This window comes from Chinchilla lanigera, unplaced genomic scaffold (genome assembly GCF_000276665.1).
Source record: "Chinchilla lanigera isolate Chin_1 unplaced genomic scaffold, ChiLan1.0 scaffold00009, whole genome shotgun sequence".
NCBI classification, from domain to species: domain Eukaryota; kingdom Metazoa; phylum Chordata; class Mammalia; order Rodentia; family Chinchillidae; genus Chinchilla; species Chinchilla lanigera.
The window spans coordinates 30,557,938-30,578,102 of record NW_004955410.1 but is presented as its reverse complement, the minus strand read 5'-3'; the positions used below and the strand labels follow the sequence as shown (position 1 = coordinate 30,578,102).

The following is a 20,165-nucleotide window of genomic DNA, read 5'->3' as shown; positions in this document are numbered from 1 at the left end:
TTGGTGAAACCACTGTGGAAATCAGTTTGGAGATTCCTCACAAAACTGGAATGTGTTTTTTAAAGATTGACTATGAATAAAAATTAAACTTTATGGCTAGTTGTCATGAAAACTTGAAAGCTGGTAATATTTTAATTATTAGAAGTTATTCCTCCCAAAAGACCTGTCTTTTGTCAAAGTGAAGTAATCAGTCTCTTAGGGTTATTTTTTATTTTGCTATTTCTTTTCAATATAAAAGATTCTAACCACATTGACCAAAAAAAATCTAAACAACAGTCAAGCTAAAACACATTCACCATAGTTTGTCTTAATTGCCAGAATTTTCATATCTGTCTTCCCCAAATTTGAAGCACATTTTTAAATGTAATAATTGTAGAGTAAAAACAAATACAATCATGATTTTTATTGATTTTTTTCATATGATAAGCATTTTTCCATGTCAGAGCATAACCAGTGATTTCAGTGACCTAACCAGCCAGCCTTCCCAGGACTGAAAGGACGGTCTCTGAAAGGAATGCCCTCAATCCTCACAGCTGACCAGAAAGGAAAGTGAGTGTTCTGGTACATCACTGGAAACCAGCTCCAACCATTTCTTTCCTATTTTGTTCCAATCATCCTGACAAGGGAAGTGTAACTGAAAGCTGCATTCATTTCAGTCTCTGCTTCTCTGGCTTGAGAGCTTGTTGCTTAAAATACCAGCGAGCCTCAGGGGTAGGTTTGTCCCAGACTGTCCCAGTTTTAGCACCAATTGTCCTGCATCCTGGGAAACTCTTCCGTCTGTGGCAAACAGGGAGCGTTGGTCCACCTACCAGGAAAGGAGTGGGTGAGGGTGTGCATATCCATCGTGATAGGCCAAGATGTCAGGATTTGGTGCTGCCCTGGACCTTTGAAGGTCAGGATGTAGGTAGGTAGCCAGTGCATGCCCTTGGCTTCAGGACCAACCACACTCACCTGGCTTCTCAACTCACAGGCACCGGTTCCTGTGGTATCTCACTCACCCATCCAACCCACAGCAGCCTACTGGCACAGGATATTCCTATGGGCGGTTAAGGGAATAAGGTCAATTTTGATAAAAATAAAAGCTCTGGGATTCTTATAATGTTGGCCACCTTTAATGCCAGCTCTAAAGTCACTTTGCTTTTTCACTGTATTAGTCAGGTTCTCAGAGGAACAGAATACATATCATTGTAAGAGAATATTTATTAGAATATAGTACATAGTCAGAGGCTGAAGAGTCCCACAGTGGCCATCTGTAGGCCAGAGACCCAGGGAAATGAGTAACTTCAGTCGAAAGGCTGGGAGCCTCAGAGGGACCAATGACACAGTCCTGTTCCAAGACCAAAGGCCCACAGGCCCTGGGAGAGTCACTGGTGCGAGCCTTCCATAAAGGCTGAAGAATGCGGTATTTGATGTCCGCAGGTGATGGCAGCAGCAAACACTGTATCCACTCAAGAAGGGTGGCATGGGCACAGGTGCAAATTTACCTCTGCTTTTGTTTTTGGTTCCATCCTGGCACCCATCCCATCGGATGGTGCCAGTCACGTTCAGGGTGTGTCCTTTTCTTCCCCAGTTCACTGTGTTGCATGCCACTCATCTCTGGAGGTGTCCTCAGAAACATACCCACAAGTGTGCTGTAACCAATTTTCTAGGCATTTTCTCTTGTCCAGCCAAGTTGACAAAGAAGACTAACCATCACAGTCATTATTGTTTTTGCTGTTGTGGTTGTTACTGCATTTGACTTATATGCCTTTTGCTTTGCAAAGGGTGGATTTCCATTTGCCCCCAAATGCAGGCCTTCTACATGTTGCATACACAAAGCTGTGCAGTTCAGACCTCACTGCCTTGTTCTAGAGAGCTGGTGCTCTTGTTTGTAAGGAGTCTTAACAAGAAGGGATGTAGCTCAGTTCAGTTCAGCAAACAGGTCCTGTACTTCTGTGCATACAAATCTGTTTTATTACTATAACCTGCAGGTTTTGCTATTGTCCTGTAGAATGAAAAGAAAATTCACCCTGACTTCTAAATGTAGCACTGATACTAAAGGTAACTGGAAGGGACCTTCTGGAAGAAGATGCAAGCTACACATAGTGGCCATGGAGAGCAAAAAAAGATAAATACTTGTATATTTGCCTATTATTCAGCATATTTTGATGGAATGCTAAAAGAAGAATTACTTTATACATGATTACCTTTCCTAATCAGCTATAATCAGGCCTTCCTAGAATGGTGAAACATTTAGGCCTCGTTCGCTGGTACCCATCATATATAATTGTTTCCATAATGCTCGCTAAAAACAGCTGTAGAAGGTTTTGCATAGGCCATAAGTACTCAAAGCTTTTGAGGCAGTTTCTTATATATAAACAATGTAAATACTTTATTGCTGCAGTTGAGCTGAGTTTTTAAAAGAGGCTTTAAATCTATCAGGACTTTTTGCTTTGGGTGTCTGTGTAGGAGTGTGGAGGTGGTGATGGTGACTAGTAACATGAAAGCCTGCATGTTCCTGCACTGGAGGCCCAGGGCTCTTTCATCTTAGTCTAAATCCTGTCCCACTGCCGCTTGAGGATTTGGAGTGTGTAAAAGTCCTGGGCTTTTTAATTATGTTTAAGCCTTTTAAGAAGCTCGTATCATGAAGGCAGAGATGGAAACATATGCAGGGAACATTTGATATCCAAATTAAGGATTCAGCCAAAGTCTGTATGCGGGCCCATTCACAGCTTCTAAATAGATCAAAGGTCACACTGAGTTAGGGAAAACCTTTTGGTTGAGTAGAGGGGCAATACTTTATGATGACTAATATTGTATTATTTCCATAAAATGATATAAGGAGAGTAGAAAATAAATGAAGAAATTACTCATGTTTCTACCATCTAAATTAATGAAGTGTATTCCTTTTTTCAAATTTCATTTTGTGTGTGTGAATGGGTGTGTGAATATTATACTCATAATTGTGATATACCTTATATTTGACTTATATACCTTATATTTGACAGATCGCAATTTCTGAAAAAACTACAGGAAGATCACAATTTATATGAGCATCACATATAGGATAAACATTTCCCACATTGCAATGTGGCTCAACCAAATATTTTTAATGGGTTCACAATACCAAACTGAATTCTGCTACTCCCATGTATTTAACTACTTCGCACTTATAAGACTTTTAGATTGTGTTTTGTGGTTTTAGTTAAAATGATAATGAATATAGTTATATACATTTTATTTATTTGGGTTTATTTTTAAAGAATACACTCCATAAACTGGGACAATTGGGACAAAAAAATCTCAACATTTTTAAGTCTTTTTATAATTTGAAAATTGGTAGGCAAAGAGTTGCTTTAACATTGTTTTTCCTACGATATCCATCAGTTTTATAGGAGAGAAAATTGCAATCTAGGAAGAAAGGACTTTCCTTTCTTTGGGCAAGTAGCGATCATATTTAAGTAAAGTATGCCTTGGAAGTGGTATGCAAGCATAGCTGCCTCCAACAGGTAACACACCCGAAGCACCCACATCTATCTTTTTGCTTCAAAAAATTACAGTTGTTGCTGAACTCAGTGGAGGAGGACAGAGCAACATGGATTAGCAACACCTGAGAAACAGCCCCATTTGCCAGTTCCTGAAAGGTCTGAATCCAAAGTTAATGAAATGCAGGCTTTGTGAAAGCCTAGGTGTAGTATTCTTTAGTTATACTAAAATACAACCACAGTCCTAGCTATATAATCCAGTGAAGCACACACACACGGGTGTAGTTTTTCCATTCCCTGGATTATACAGCACAAATAATTTGGCAACCAAGAGCAGCACTTTGCAGATTACTACGAAGTATTATTACTATGAATGGTACCTTTAGAAAAATGCAATCATTGCAACAAGGTTGCTTGTATGTGTGGCTCTCTGAAATGAACTAACACTCTGATCTGCCAGGCTGGCCTCTTTGAGCACTGTGTCACAAAAGTTTAAGTTTCCTTTTCCTTTACTGCCTCACTCTCTGGTTAAATCAGTTCACTGGCTTCATTTTCTGAATCTTGTGTTTGCTGATGGCTTGTTTTCATTTCAGGTTCTGGTCTACAGTGGCCAACTGGACATTATCGTGGCAGCTTCCCTGACAGAGCGCTCCTTGATGGCCATGGACTGGAAAGGAACCCAGGAATACCACAGGATGGGAAGAAAAGTTTGGAAGGTCTTTAACTCTGATAAAGATGTGGCTGGCTATGTCCGGCAAGTGGGTGACTTCCATCAGGTATGAAAACGCTGGGGGTATGCAGCCCTGGAAATGGGGTAGTAGGATTGAAAAGAAAACCTGAGTGCCAGTATGACATAGCTGGCCTAAGCAAGTCATGTAGCAGCCAACATGTCTCTTCCATGGCCCAACTTTTTAAAGAAAAAAGTGGTCTAAGTTAGTATTAAAGTACGTAGTACGTGATGCCAAGCACTGTGGTACATGCCTGTAATCCCAGTGCTCTAGGAGGCTAAGGCGGGAAGATCACAAGTTCAAGCCCGCCCTGTGCAACTTAGGGATTTAGTGAGATGCTGTCTCGAAATAAAATAAAAAGGAATGGGAGTTGTGACTCAGTGATAGAGTACATGGCTAGCTTCCATGAGGCCCTGGTTGAATCTCCAGTTCTAGAAAAAGTAAAATAAAATACGTAAGACTTGATGTCAAAACAGAGAGAAGTCTAGGCTTTGTTCAGAAGAAGATGATTTAAAAAGACGATACTCAGCCTTAAGGAGCAAATGATTAGCAAGAGTCTATTTGGAAGACAAGTGTAATTTGACAATGGAAGATTCCACAGAGTCTCTTCTGGTAGATATGTGACCACAGTTCTGAGTCACATATGCAGTTTTGGGTAAAATCTCTTAGCTGATACCTCTAGTGTGATCTCAACTTTAGCAGCAGACATCAGTTGTGTAATTTTCTTTTCTTCTAACATCTTTTTCAATTTTTGGAATAAGAACCACTCTGGCTTAGTGAAATGGTTTGGGAAGCGTCTTTCCTCTTTTGGATGTCTCAATTAGATCTTTCAAGTGTTGAAAGACGCCATTGGTGAAGGCACCTTGGCCTGATAGTTTCTTTGGGAAAGGCAGATTACAGATTCGGTTTCTATAACTGACATGGGACTAAGCACCTTTTCTATATCTTCATGTATTTCCTTTCACAGGCTGTAATTTTTTCAGAAATTTATTTCATCTGAAGTTTCAAATTCATGAGCATAAAATTGCTTTTATAATATCATCTTATTGTCATTAATGTCTCTTGAAATCTGTAGTAGCAGTATTCTTTCGTCTCTTGCATGAGACACATTTATTTTTCTCGAACCAATTTTTGTCTTTGTTGTATTTTTGCTATTTTATCAATTTGTACTTTTATTCTATTTTATTATTATCTTCCTGGTATGTGATTTAATTTTTTAAAACTTTTTAAAATAGATACTTAGAACATGAATTTTCAGCCTTTCATCATTGCTAATAGAGGCACTCAATATGTTGAATCTCGTAAGCCTGGCCTTAAGTGCGCCTTAAAATTCATCATGGTTTTACTATAATTTCATCCATTTTTTTTTTATCCCCTTTGGCCAATGGGTTATTTTAATTGTATTGCTTAATTTTCTAGGATTTTGCATCTTCTATTTTTGCATTTATTTCAAGAATAAGAAAACATACTCAGTTACAGCTCTGTGATCTGAAAACATTATTCTCTATAATTTCAGTCATGTGAAATTTGCTTTGTGGTCCCATACTAGTTATTTTTTGTACATATTCCTTGTACTTACAAATAGTACATATTGTGTGGTCATTAGTTGTAATGTGTTGTATGTCAACTAGGACAGTTTTAACAGTTTTGTTATTCAATCCTTCATCTCTCCCCTCCCCTGCTGCTGCCTTCTTTGTTCCTTATTTATCCCACTAGTTTAACATGAGAAGTCTGTTAAAATCTCACACTATAATGGAAGATTTTTCTTTTGCTCCTTTTACATCTAGTTTTACTTTTTGTTGTTAACTAAATACAACTATAGACACATTATACATTCCTGACATTAAATCCTTTATTCTTAAGGATTCCTTTTTATCTGTGGCAACTTCCTTTTTATCTGTAGTAACACTTCTCATTGTAAAGTCTAATTTGTTGATAATAGTGTATCTATACTAACTTTCTTTGGAAATACATACATGAAATATCTTTTTTCAGTTTTTTACTTTCAATATTTCCATATCCCTTTATTTAAATGTCTCTTTTAAGCAGTGTATAGTAGGGTTTTATTTTTGATGGACCCCTACAATATTTTTAACTGCAGTAATCCATTTACATTTAATGTAATTGCTGATTGTTTTTAAACATACTGTTTTATTACTTGTTTTCTATTTGTCCCGTGTGCTCTGTATTTCCTTTTTCTTATTGCTTTCTTCTGTATTACTCAACCATTTTCTATAATTTTATTTTTTCTCATATATAGACATCGCTTCTTGGCCTTTTGGCTAAGATCAAGTGTCATCTATAGACTTGTTAGCAATAAATTATTTCAGTGTGTTTAATGGTTACACTAAAGTACAGTACAATATAAATTCTAGACTCATCTAATCTCATATAAAGTAGAATTTCACCACTTTTCAGACAAATGTAAGACCCTTACAGCACTTAATCATTTTTACTGTCTCTCCCGGTTTTTGTAGTTTTTTTAAAAAAATCTGTCTCTAGTTTAGATACTACACAACATTATTTACAGCATTTGGTACAGCCAGTAGTCACTGAATGTCACCCACCTAATCACCCTTTCGGTTACTCTTCATTTCTTACATTTCTGCACCAAATCTCTTTAGTGCTTATTTTAGAAATGTTAGGTTGACAGCAACGTCCCTCTTTTTGTCTTAAAATGTTTTGCTGTTCCTTTTTATCATAAAGGACCTTTCCTATGTAAGAGAATCTTAGCTTGACACTTTCTCTCAGCAGATAACAAAAGATGTTGCTCTGTTGTCCTCTGACTTGCATCAATTTCTTTGAGAAATTGACTACTAACTAGTCTTAGAGCTGATGGTACTCCTTGTTTTATTTTTATTTTTTTTTCTACCTGAGAACTTTTTAGATTTCCCAATTTTTGTTCTCCAGAAATTTTATTGTTTGTACTTACATGGTAAGATGTGTATATATTGTCCTTGGGTTTCTTAGACTTTTTGAAACTGTGGCTTGAGGTCTTTTGTTATATTTGGAAAATTCTCAGTCATTCTCTCTTCCAATATTGCCTTTCCCTACTCTCTCCTCCTCTCCTTCTAGACTATATTTATAGGAATATTAAACCTTTTATTTTATCCTTTATAGCCCTGTTTCCATGCCTTTTCTTCTACATGTTCCAGTATTGATGTTTTCCACTGACATTCCTTTTAGTTCTGTGCTCTTCTGTACTATTTCTTTTTCTTTTTTTTTTTTGAGTGTTTGTATGTTTTTCATAGTGCATATTTCTGTTACAAAGCAGTGATGCTCATTTGTGCAAATTGATATATATATATATATATCTTGATCTTTTTCAATCCTTTTTTTTCCTCCCTCAGCCCTTAATCACCTTCTTTATCCCCAACAGTCTACCTTTCTAGTTTCCTGCCATTTCTTCTTTATTTTATTAATTTGTATTTTGTTCCTCATGTAAGAAAAATAATATGATATGTAAGTTTCTGAGTCTGCATTACTTCAAGTGAAATAAGCATAATGGTCTCAAATTCTACGCATTTCCCTGCAAATGGCATTATTTCAATTTCCTTAGTGGCTGGGTAATAATCCAGTGTGTGTATATATATATATATACCACATTTTCTTTATACATTCTTCTGTTAACAGGTATCCATGTTATTTCTAGAGCTTAGCTGTTGTGAAACATGGGTATGTATGTATGCATCACTACAGTCTGATGTCTTTAGTTCTTTCAGGAATATACCCAGGAGAGGTACAGCTGGGTCAAGTGGAATTTCTACTTTTAACTTTTTTTTGTTTTGTTTTGTTTTTTGGTTTTTCTCCGGTACCGGGAACCAAACTCACGACCTTGCGCTTGCCAGGCAGGCGCTTTGCCGCTGAGCTAAACCCCAGCCCCTTCTACTTTTAACTTTTTGAGGAATCTCCATACTTCCGTATTCTCCATATTTCCATAGTAGAAGGATTTCTTCTCCCCACATTTTTACCAGCATTTGTTGCTCTTTATGTTCTCGATGATAGCCATTATGACTGGCGAAAAATGAATCTCAGTGTTGCTTTGATTTGAATTTCTCTGACTAAAGATGTTGAACATCTTTTGAAAGTTTCTATGCAGTTCATCTGCTTGTTTTTTGATGGGTCACTTATTTGAGGGATTTTTCTTTTAGTTCACTATATATTCTAGATATTAGTCTTCTATCAGAAGTCTCATTATGCCCCATTCTGTAGGTTATCTTTTCACTCTGTTAATTGTTTCCTTTGCTGTGCAGAAGCTTTTGAATAGATGTAATCTCATTAGTGGATTTTTGATATCATTTCCTGTACAACTGGAATTCTATTCAAAAGTCTTTGCTTATGTGTTTCAAGTGTATTCCCTATGTTACCTTTCAGCAGTTTCAGTTTCTGGTTTTATATCTAGGTCTTTGATCCATTTTTATTTGATTTTAGTACAGGATAAGAGGTAAGGATCCAGTTTCAATCTTCTGCAAGTGAATATCCAGTTTTCCCGGCACCATTTGTTAAAGAGGCTATCTTTTCTCCAAAATATGTTTGTCGCAAAATCATGTGGCTGTAGGTTCATGGGGTTGTTTATGTGTCTCTTGTTCTATTGCATTTGACTATATATCTATTTTTATGCCGTTGCTCTGCTATTTTGCTACTGTGGATGTGTAGAACAATTTGAAATCCAGTATTGTGATGCTTCCAGTTTTTCTCTTTTTGCTCATTTTCTCATTTTGCTCATTTTCTCTTTTTGCTTATTCTGAGTCTTTTCTGATTCCAAGCAAATTTTAGGATTGTTTTTTCCATCTCCATGAATAATGTTGCTGTATTTTAATAGGCATTGTGTCAAACCTATAGATCACTTTTGATAATATAGCCATTTTTAAAATGTTAATTCTGCTGACCCAAAAACAAGGGATGTCTTTCTATTTTCTAATATCTTTTTCAATTTCTTTCTTCAGAGTTCTGCAGTTTTCATCATAGGGATCTTTCACTTCCTTGTTTAGTTTGATTCCTAGGAATTTAATTTTGGGAAGAAACTATTAGGAATTTAATTGTTTTTCTGACTCCTTTTGGATCAGGTTCTTTATTACCATACATGAATTTTGCAGATTTCTGCGTGTTGATTTTGTATCCTGTCAACTGCTATTTCTAGTATGTTGTTTAACTCATCTATACATCTTTAAAACTGAATTTTACCCCTCCCCTCAAACTCACATGGTCCCTCACCAAATATGACTGCATGTAGAGATAGGGCTTATCCATGTTAATTAAGGTTCATTGAAATCATGAGGCTGGGGCTCTGATTTAGTGTCCTTCTAAGAAGAGACACTAGAGAGTTTTCTGGCTTGAGCTCTCTCCGCTGTATAGAACACAAAAAGAAGATGGCCATCTGCAAGCCAGGAAAATGACCCTCACCAGAAACTGGCCAGCACTTGGGCCCTCACAGCCTCCAGACTTATGTGAAATAAACTCCTTCCGTTCAAGCCCCCAGTCTGTTGTAGCTCATGCAACTATTGAGAGTATTCAATTAAATTAATAAGTATAGAGTATTACTGGACTTATAGCAAATTTTGCTACTTTTACTTTTTTAACCCTGGATCATTAATATAATAAAATTCAAGATCGAGGAAACTATTTCATTTGAAGTCAACCCCTAGAAGAAAGTCAGACTAGTAATATTCAGGTACTCAGGGCAAATATGAATGCTGAGCTGCCAGGGAGGGTGACTATCACCTCTCCTGTCCCTGCACTGCGTTTTGATGAGAAGCTCAGCAGCACGCACAGGGTTTCCTCCAGATTCCTTGAGGGCTGCCTCCGCCACCTGTTTTTTGTGTCCCCTGGATCAGCCTTGTGAAACGCTCCAGTGCCTGGCGCTGCACACGTGTCCTGCTTGGCTCTGTGCACAAAACGTCCAGCCTGGGAGGCCAGATTGCCGCTTCAGGGCAGTGTGTGCCACAGAGGTGGGAAGAGGAATTGGCTGCCTGTCAGAAACGGGTGGCAGATATCACACTAAGCCCGCTGACTCTTCTTGTGAATGCAAAACACATTTAGAGATGAAATGGCGGCGCTTCCCCGGCTGCCAAAATCTGGGTAACAAAAGAAGCAGGGTCCACATATGTTTGTGATAGGGAGCGTTTTACCACGCAGCAAGAGATCTGCATTTTATGTAGGTGATTTTAAAATGTTGGCGGAGATCCTTCCCCCTTTGCTCCCCAGCCTTGGACTGGGGGGACCGTGGAGATGGGGAGTGAAGGAGGGAGAAGGGCTCACATGTGAACAAAGGCATTCTCTGTGAGGCTTGGGTCTGGGAATACTGTCCAAATGTCAGACGTCTGATAATGAAGAAAACGGACCTCAGCCACGGACTTGCTTTTCAGCATTAGACACACAAAACAGAAGCACGTGTATGTGTCTGCCAAAAAAGAAACCACACTCTGCCAACCACCACAGCTCTTAATTTAAAAAATGGAAACCAAAGTAGATTTGTCTCCATGTGGTTACCTAAAATGTCCACTTCAAGGAATGACAGCTCTCCTGGGGGAGCTAGCAGGGACTGAGAGAGGTAGCTATGTTCCCTGCAACTCCAGGTGCGCCACCCCCCCACACCCCAGTGTAGCTGCAGCCAGCCTTCCCGGGCCAGATGCATAGTGAACATTCTGAGTTCATCTGTGCACTCTGACCTGGAAGACCGCCAGTCTATGGTATTCATACCATTCTAAGTGTCAGACCTTGCCTTGTAGTGTAATCTGCGGCTGCAATCATTCTGAGCTTCAGTTTGTCTGTCAAATGCAGGATAAGGAATGAATTATCTCTAAGAGATCTTCTAGCAAAAACCCGAAATGTCTATTTTTTATCAATGCCAAGAGGTGCTCAGGTAGCAGAAATGCAGAAGAGTAGAGTGGCCTTCAGCAGATGTACACTCTCTGTCTACTTACCAATACATGTATATCTCCTTATTTGTTTATGTCTGTATGTGTGGAGAGAGGGAGAGAAAAATACTATATATAAAATGCACTTCCCAGGTGAAGGGCTGACGGAGACTGTGGATAGCCTCTGCATAGCCACTGACACTGAGTGCTTACTAATGTTATCGCTGGTCCCAGAGGTCTCATCCTTCGTCTTTCGCTGTTCATAATCCACAGTCACCACGGTCCAGGCCACCCTGCTGCTCCTTTTGGGATTGTTCTGTGCCCTTTTCCAAAAGTTAAAGTCGCTGGTCTGCATCGATGTTTTCACTGCTTTGAAAATGCATGCTATTTTGTATTCATATCATCAAGTTGTCATATGAGCCCCAAGAATATTTTGAATCTGTATGTAGTTTTTAGAAGAATTTTTAATCAGAATTATAGCCATACATGAATTTTTTTAAGAACATGTTTCTAGATTAAACTTCATTAAGCTGTGTCTGAAAGAAAGCAATTAAATTATTTTTCTTTTTTGCTTTTATTTTAAGAAAGATACTTTTGAGACTCTATGGGGTTGAAGTCACTCATCAGATTTGCATTCTTCACAAATTTTAGCCAATGTGGCTTCTGCTATCATGAATTTTGCATAATTAACAAATCTAATTTTCCTGATTGTGGTTTGACCCATGGGTATTTTTTATTTTTTTATTTCAGTATCAATAGCACTACAAGTTTATTCAGTAATTGCAGGATGGATTATCTCAGCTAGCAGAACTGTATAGCTGGAACCAACATTAAAGCTCATTTTTCAGATGATGACTCAAAAGGTTAAAGACCTAGAGGTTAAACGACTTTCCCAAAGTCTTTATATTTTTTGTCCTTGCTGAGATGAGAGTCCAGCTCCTCTATCTTCCAGCCCATATTTTTCTACTCCATAAACATATCCACTGCTGAAATGATAGAATCTCAGTAGTATATGTACTGGGACAAATGAAATTACACAGCCTATACACATCTCCTCCATGATTAAGCAAACCTGAGAAATAATGCATCTCATACCTGGATCCCAACTTCTAGACACAGAATACCAGGTTTTTTAAAAAGGTACGTGAGCTTCCTTGTAGTGAGTCCAGTTTTATCCAATGGTGGAGAAACTTAAAGCTTTATCTAGGAACTTGTGATATTATAAAAGAACACATACTAGAATTGGGGTGGTATGTAAAGAAAACATGTTGGGTAAGGCCATGGATAAGAGAAGGCTGGGCAGAGGTGGGGTACACCCTCGGGTTCATAGTCTCATGCTTGGAAGAGAACTGTGAGAGTACCAGAAAGCAGATGTAGGGACTTCATGGTGGGCTCAGAGGTGCATGACCCACTTTTTAAGCAGTGAGAAGCTACTAACAGTTTTAAGCACATTTTCATAGTTTTTTGGGGAAAGTTTCAAATGGCAGCAGAGGATGAATTCAGGCTTAGGGGACCCTGCACATAGGGTGTTGTATTAGGAGTTTCTTTAAAAAATTAGTATATTTTGCAATACATAATACATTCACATTAGGAAATTGGTATATGTATATAACATATCTTGATTCATTTAAGAGCTTTACTGGGAGAAGAGTCCCCATCTATTTCACAAAATCACCTTCCTGACACTTGATCCTCAACTCCTCAAAATAGAGGCTGAGGTGAATGAGCACTGGGGTATCCTAGCTGTGAGAAATCAGTTTCCTACTGGAGAGATGGTACTTCTTTTGTCCATGCCAACTTAACAGCTTAGGAAGAGCATGGCCTGCTGCTGACCTTGCTCTTCTTCTCAGCTGTAGTAGCACATACAACCTCTGAGGCACAACCCTGTGCCAAGACTCACACCTCAGCCCTGCCCCTGGCCCAGGTTTGCTGTCTGGAGCCCTCAGATGTATGCTCTGCCTTCCTCTCCACTCCCAAATTGTTTTTTAGTAGAAACTAGGACTCTAGAGCTCACTTCCAAAAAAACAGAAGAGAAGGAAAGCAGCATTGTCAAAACTGACTTGTGGTGAGCCACCACATCGGAGGTTGGCTAATGAGAGGAAGGTGGACTGTGGCGTTAGACAGAGCTGGTTTGAATTTCAGGTTTGCCTTTTTCCAGCCAGGGGCTGGTTACTAGTCAGTTCTGTAACATCTGGGTGCGAACCATTACTTCACAGGGATGTGGTGAAGGCCAAAGTAGTTGCTAAGGACAGTTACCATTTAATTCAGCATTCGTAAGACCTCAGGTGTGGTCTGCTGTGCACCTTTTATCCAGGAGCTTGTGAATCTAGTGCTACCTTGCAAACTGTGTCATGACATTTACTAATTTTTAAATGAGAAAAGAGAATTTTTACCTAAGAAATTTGCTTCAGGCTTTAAATAGTAACAGTAGACGATCCAAGTCTCAAACTTGCCACCTCATCACGATTTCCCTACATGCTTGTGTGGCCAATGGCTCGGGGAGGGGATGCAACACTCAAGATGGCCAGATCTAGACCACATACCTGCCTTCTAAAAGAGTATGTGGTGTTGGTAGCAAGCGGGAGGGGGAGGTGGTGGTTACACTGTGCTTGGCGACGTATTCAGACCACACACTATTTTGTTGCCTGAGGGCAAGAGCACCACTTACAAGGAGAAAGAAGCTAGAGCAAGTGTAGTGTGCAGAGAGAAAGTAATACCAACCCACACCTGGCAACTGTGCTTTCCTAAATCTAACGTTAACATTACATTGTTTCTTTGATTCCCAACAATTCAAAAATATAGGAAAGAGTCACCACAGCCCTTGGAGTGGAAGGCTAGAATTTGAATGTTTCTCCAGACAATCGATGGCGGGAATCAGAATTAACCACCTGCCTTTCTTGGATTTCCTGTCCACACTTCAGTTTTTTAGAATTTTAAACAGCGTAGGGAGCATTATGAATTGTGGGTTCCCAGGAGCTCTTCAGCAAGCCCTTGATTGTGCTGACGTGACTAGAGGAAGCAGAGAGCAATAAATTCCGCTTTTGCATTTCACTAGTTGAGAAAGGATGAAATTTTTAAAAGAACCAAGTAAAGTGCCTGTTACATAGATTTGAGACAACGATTCCCAAATATAGTTATTTCCCTGGAGAAATACTTTGGCTTTGTTACAGCAATTTTTAAACAGAGTCCGCATCTCCCCTTCTTCCAGCTCTGTTGCCTTCCACAGAAAGGAGTGTCCTGAATCTCTGGGTTCTGAGTCTCCATCTTCTAGACCAAGACCAGAGCATGGCTACCAGTCACTGATGGCATGGCTGCCAATGCACACCCATCTCGCAATCAGAACTGCATGGCAGTCACAGGCTGGGTTCTCCAGAAGGAGACACTGAGGCAACGGTTGGGGTACAAGCTGTTTAGAAGGGGACCAACACCAGTGGAAGGAATGGGGAACTAGGATTGGACTGCCCTAGGACTGATGTTGCCCTGGGAAAGGTCATGCTCTGCCGCTGAGGCCACCCCTGAAGGGCTGACAGCTGAGTGCTGTCTGCTGACTGCCCTCCCTGAAGAAGGGGCACATGGTGCATCTCTGTCAGTCATGAAGGCCACCCAGGTAAAGTGCTCACTACCTCTTGTGGGCAGTTTGCCAGGGACCAGTGAGAAACTGGTCTTCCTTTGTTGCCATGATACATGATTTTGCTTAAGGTTTCTGTGTAATTTTGTCTTATATTGCAGTAGAAAGATTGATCAGGCCTTGGTTTTCAACTCATATCGATTCCAAATCCCTATAAAACCAGAGGCTTAAAAAAACAATTTATAATTTCTCACAATTGTGTGCACTGAATGGGCTCAGCTGGGTAGTTCTGGTTTAGATGGGGTGGGCTTAGGTCACACATGCAGGGGAATTCAGCTGGGAGTTGTACTAGAGTTGGGACATCTTAGACGTCCTCACTTCTCCAGTGCTGCCTTCCTGGGGCCTCTTGTGTAGGACTTCTTCACAGAACTGCAGCTGCTCTCCCAAACTGAGAAGCAAAGGATGCCAGCGCCAAAGTCCTCGAACATTCCTTGTGTTGTGTTGCATTGCATTATTCAAAGCCAATCACAAAGTAAGGCAGGACTCTTCTTGGGGGAAAGAGTGGCAAAGAATTTGCATCCATGATCAGTCTACTACGTTTCCCTTCGCCTGTGTGTCTGAATCCTTGTGGATGCAGATTACCAGGCTTCCTCTCCAGAGATCTTGACTGTATTAGTGTGGGGTAGAAACTGAGCATTGGCATTTGAGGTTCTTAGCGGGTTCTAACATGCTGTGGGTTGGGGAACCATAAAGTTTTCTGTCTTTTGTCTTGTTGACACTGCCACGGTTCCATCTTGCAGGAACCCCGTGTGGCTTATGCATGGATAACTTGCATCCTGATTCCTAAAGGCTGGCCTAAATCCTGACCTATTTCACTTACTTACAGGCCAAGCAGAAATTTGAGAACATAGTTTTACTCTTGACAAACCAGCAGCTGATCTGAAGCATCACGTTGAAAGCGTCTTCTAGTCGCTTCTATCCCATGGCACAGAACTGGTTCTGGAAATCCACAGCCAAAACCTTGAGCTACAGTTTAGACTTCATTTCATGCCATGCATTGTCAGTTTACAAGTCGCCTTTGTTCATTCAAATCCCTGATAGACCGTTGGTAATGTAGACTCGTAGAAAAGTCCTTTCTTTATTCAGAGTTGGAGCTTCCTTTTCTCAGCAGAGTTCTGTGCTGTACTGAAATTATGAGCTCCTGGTGTGTGACACCCTCAGAGAGGAGTGCATCTGTGCTCCCCTCCAACAAAGAGGCAACTGTGCCACCCGGGGTTGTGCTTCTCAGCAAAGGCACTGTCCACTAGCACAGTGAACTTATTTCTGACTATTAATTAATGATCAGACAGTATAATGGATTTATAGAATTCTATGTCAAAGCAAAAAAAGTGCAGTGTTTTAGACTGTGGAGTGATGGCCTGAATATATGAGCTATTTCCATTAGGTAACCATTAGGTTATTTAATAAGTATTCGTTATTTAACAAGAACTTTAATAAGTTCTTAACCTGGGATAAAGATCTGTGGTTTAGATTCAGAGGGTCAGTGCATTTAGCAGGGAAAAAGAATCACATCTCCACTTTTACTAACCTCCAAATGAAATGGCATTTGCTTATGAAATTTCGCATTTCCTTCCATTTGGAGTGCAGACACACAGTAGCATTAGCAATGCTTCTGACTTTGTCACTAATAGAAAGCAGGAATATTTTCATATCATATGCACTGTCATAAATATCTTGAAACTTTCATGCTCACCATTACTTTATAATTAGAGTAATTATTAAGCCAACTGATTACTTCTATAGAATGTGTTGATATAGAAATTATATTGATCAATCTTGCATTCTTACATTTGATAATCTGAACAACTTTGTTGATGATAACAATATGTAATATAACAACCATTGTTAATCTCCTATCATCTTGTTTTGAAATTCTGTATCATTTTTTGTTTGTGTGTTATTCTGTTTTTGTCTTTGTTGTTATTTTGTTATTGTTTTTTCTCTTTAAAGTGAAAAAGAAATTATATATATATATACATATATATATATACATATGCCTCATCACAAAGTTATGTTTTACTATGTCAGTGTGATAGCATCATTTGTAAGAACTCATATGTATAATATATACATATGTATATATATATGTACACACACACACATAGAGAGAGAGAGAGAGAGAGAGAGAGAGAGTATCCTTGATTCTTTACCTGTGGATTCAACCAACCACAAATTGAAAATGTAGTTAAGCCTATGATGATTTCATCTATACCTAACATATACAGACTATTTTCTTGTCCTTATTCCTTAATCAATATAGATTAACAACTATTTACATAGCATTTACATTGCATTAAATGTTATAAGTAATCTATAAATGATTTAAAATGTGCAAGAGGCTGTGCACAGGTGATATGCAAATATGATGCCAATTAATATAAGGGAATTGAGCATCCACTGATTTGGGTACTCATGGGGAATCCTACAAATATACTAAGGGATGACTATTTATGCATTTGTATTTGTAGAAGGATGAGACATTAATCGTTTTGGGCCATTGGAAATGTTATTGTGAGAAGCCAGCGCCTGATAGCCATAGGGATCTCTAGCATGCACACACACACCAAAAGGAGGATTTGTTATTAGGATTAGTTGAGTTAATGCTTACAAACTACTTGACACTCTGGGGAGCACCTTATTAGCATGTAATAAACATATGTTCCTAATGTATTACCATTATCCCTTAGTTACTGCAGACTGATCCGGCCCGCAATCCTGCAAACAAGTGTACTGTGAAAGTTTAAATAAATGAATCAAGTGGTATGATTTTAGGGTTCCAGAAGGTTCAAAAGCCTCTAACAGAATTCGAGATTCTCTGGGGGCTAAGACAAAGAACTGCTCTGGGTGGCCCGTATTTATTTGGTTTTCAAACAAAGGAGGGGGACACCGAAGAAAATGCGGGAATCTGAGCAGATGTTGGGAGACAATTCAAAGACTTCCCTAGGTAGTAAAGTATGCTAATTAGGAGGCTACCTTATCTCTAGGTTGACTTTTATTGTAGGAGTGTGCAGTCTGCAGCTGTAGTCTCCTTTCAGTTAATTGGGGTTGGAGCCAAGCATCCTCATCTGTGGACTTATCTTGTCCTTTGAGGCATCAGGGCTTCATAGCCAATACAGGTCTCAGCCGGGACCAGTGACTCATAGAGGTTCACTTACTATGAATCTGCTGCCCATCTCCAGACAAGAGGCCTAGGCCTTGGACAGGCTCACAAGTAAACATGAAAACAAATTGGTTAATGTTAAATCCTGCTCAGAGCCGCTTTGTAGTGGTCTCCACCATGTTCCCATTGCTCTATGAACTTCTCCCAGCATTCTTCTATTTTTGCAGAGCAAGATGTCCTCGCTCTGTTCAGACAGTCCTCCTCAGGAGATACTATGTATTAAAACTTCAAATGATGAAGTGAGTTCAGTAGCGTTTATCAGAAAGGCTTGGAGCTACTGCTATTCTGCCCAGCTTTGGCTTCATGGTGACCAGAAAACTCTTGCTGAGAGGTAGAAGGAACAAAGAGGGCTAAAGAGGCGTTTAACATTTGCGCCACATAACAGTCTATTAATAGTAAATAAAAGTGGCTAAATTGAGCAATGAGATATTTCCAAAGCATTGTTTAACAATAATTCCGAACATCCCTGCTGACAATAAATGAAGCACACCCAGCTTTTTAAAATGATTTTTATTTGTCCTAAGTTTCTAGCATATGGGAAGAAGGAAGAAGGGAAATATAGCCACTTACACAGTCAAAAACAAACCATCAGAGCAGAAGTCCTAAGTATCCGGCAACTTCCTGCTCCTCTGCTGTCTGGCATGGAGATGTGGATATTTATTTTTGTTCCTAATATTTATCGTTTTGTACATCAACCAGAATCCCAAGGTTCAGATTTGGGCACCAGCACTGCCTTGCCAGAGCAGCTGCAGGAAGGGACATCCCACTTTTTCCTTTGTTCAGTTCAGTGGCTTCTCTGTGTCCTTTCCCCCTACTGTGTCATGACATGGGCTCCATCTCATCAGCTCTATGTTAGGGAGAAGAAAAAAGCACAGCAAAGGGCACATTAGGTCTCTTAAGGATCTATTTTTTGTGAGTTTGGAAACATTAGTCAGTATTTTTTCTTTTTTAAAATTAAATGCATAATATATAGAATAGTTATAAAGCTTGAATAACTTTGCATTTAACAACAAGGTCAAGAAATACTAACTAGTTCCCCTCCTTATTACTAGTAGTCTGCCTATCTTATGCCTGTGGAGGTTAATCATTGTCGTCTTTTGTTATCATCTTATTCTCTTTTACGGTATTAATCATTTTACTACAGATATACCTTCTCTGTGAACAATATTTTACTTTTTGTGTTTAATTTTATATAAAAGGAATCATTCTTTGTGTATTTTTTGGTAACATACTTGTGCTTTTCAACACTCTTTTCTGAGATTCACCCGTGCAGGTATGGTCAGTTGTGCTTTTTCTTTTTCAGTGCTGTACAGTATTCCGCAATGTGATTCTATAGGATCATTTCTAACTGTTTACTACTACAAATAGTGCTGGCGTGAACATCCTTGTGCTTGTGTCATTGTCACGAAGTAATTTCTGTTTTCCAAACTGATTGTATCTTTATCTGGCATGTCTAAGGATTCTGGTTATTCCATTATTTCAGCAAACACTTGGATTTCTCTCTCCCTTTTATCTGGGATTGTTAAATTAAAGGGGGAATTAGTGACTTATCCTGGTCTTAACAGTCATGATTTGTATCCTCTTTGCCTTGCTGTCTCTTGTCTTCTGTCCTGACCACCATCAAATTAAAGGGCTCCAGTATCTGCACACAGGGTGGGTGCAATGCACTCATCGCGCCCGTGTCTGGGCCATGCTTTGCTCGTACAGGTGTATTTTTCTATCTGGGCGTTCTTTGATGAGGTTGGATGCCACACTACCCAGCTTTCAGCTCAGTTCAGCCAACAGTAGCTCGGTAATAAGGAACAACTAAGAAAATCTACAGGGTTCAGCCTATGTCTTAATTTTCAGGCAAGCCCTAGGTTTCTCCCATCGGGAGAAGAGCCGGGACCCCTGACAGAATCTTCGCATGCCCATCGCTTGTCCTCTGAGGCAAGGAAGAGTAGTGATTTTGCCAGTTGCTTTGCTTCAAGTCATACCAGAAAGTTAAGGGGAGGAATAATTGGTAAATATCCTCCACCCAGTCCCGCCCTCGCGCTTCTCACATCTGCTCTGGAACATCCTCCGCATTGGCCTCATGTTACTCATTTCCTAATTCTCATCACAGAAACCGCAAAGAACTACTTAAAAAGAAAAACACTGCATTTATACAAACTAATAAAAATAGTGCCGCATTTTGAGGACATTAAAAATATTCATGAGAGTTATCCACGTTATAAATTCCAAAACGAAACCATTTCTGGCTGTGATGTGTTCAACGTTTTAAAAGATACATTCCCACTATGTAAGTGGCTATTGTTTAATACTTTTCCTCTCCAGCAGCCTCCTGAG

At 39.4% G+C, this 20,165-nt stretch overlaps 1 protein-coding gene across 7 annotated transcripts in view; it reads left to right on the top strand.

The window, feature by feature from the left end:
- The window catches only part of Cpvl (carboxypeptidase, vitellogenic-like), a 165,961-nt gene that overhangs the window by 134,693 nt on the left and 11,103 nt on the right, over positions 1–20,165 (top strand). For all 7 annotated transcript variants that reach the window (XM_005377479.2, XM_005377481.2, XM_005377478.2 and 4 more), the window contains one exon: positions 4,058–4,240. In XM_005377479.2, the coding sequence (XP_005377536.1) occupies positions 4,058–4,240 (183 nt within the window). The remainder of the gene's footprint in view (positions 1–4,057; positions 4,241–20,165) is intronic.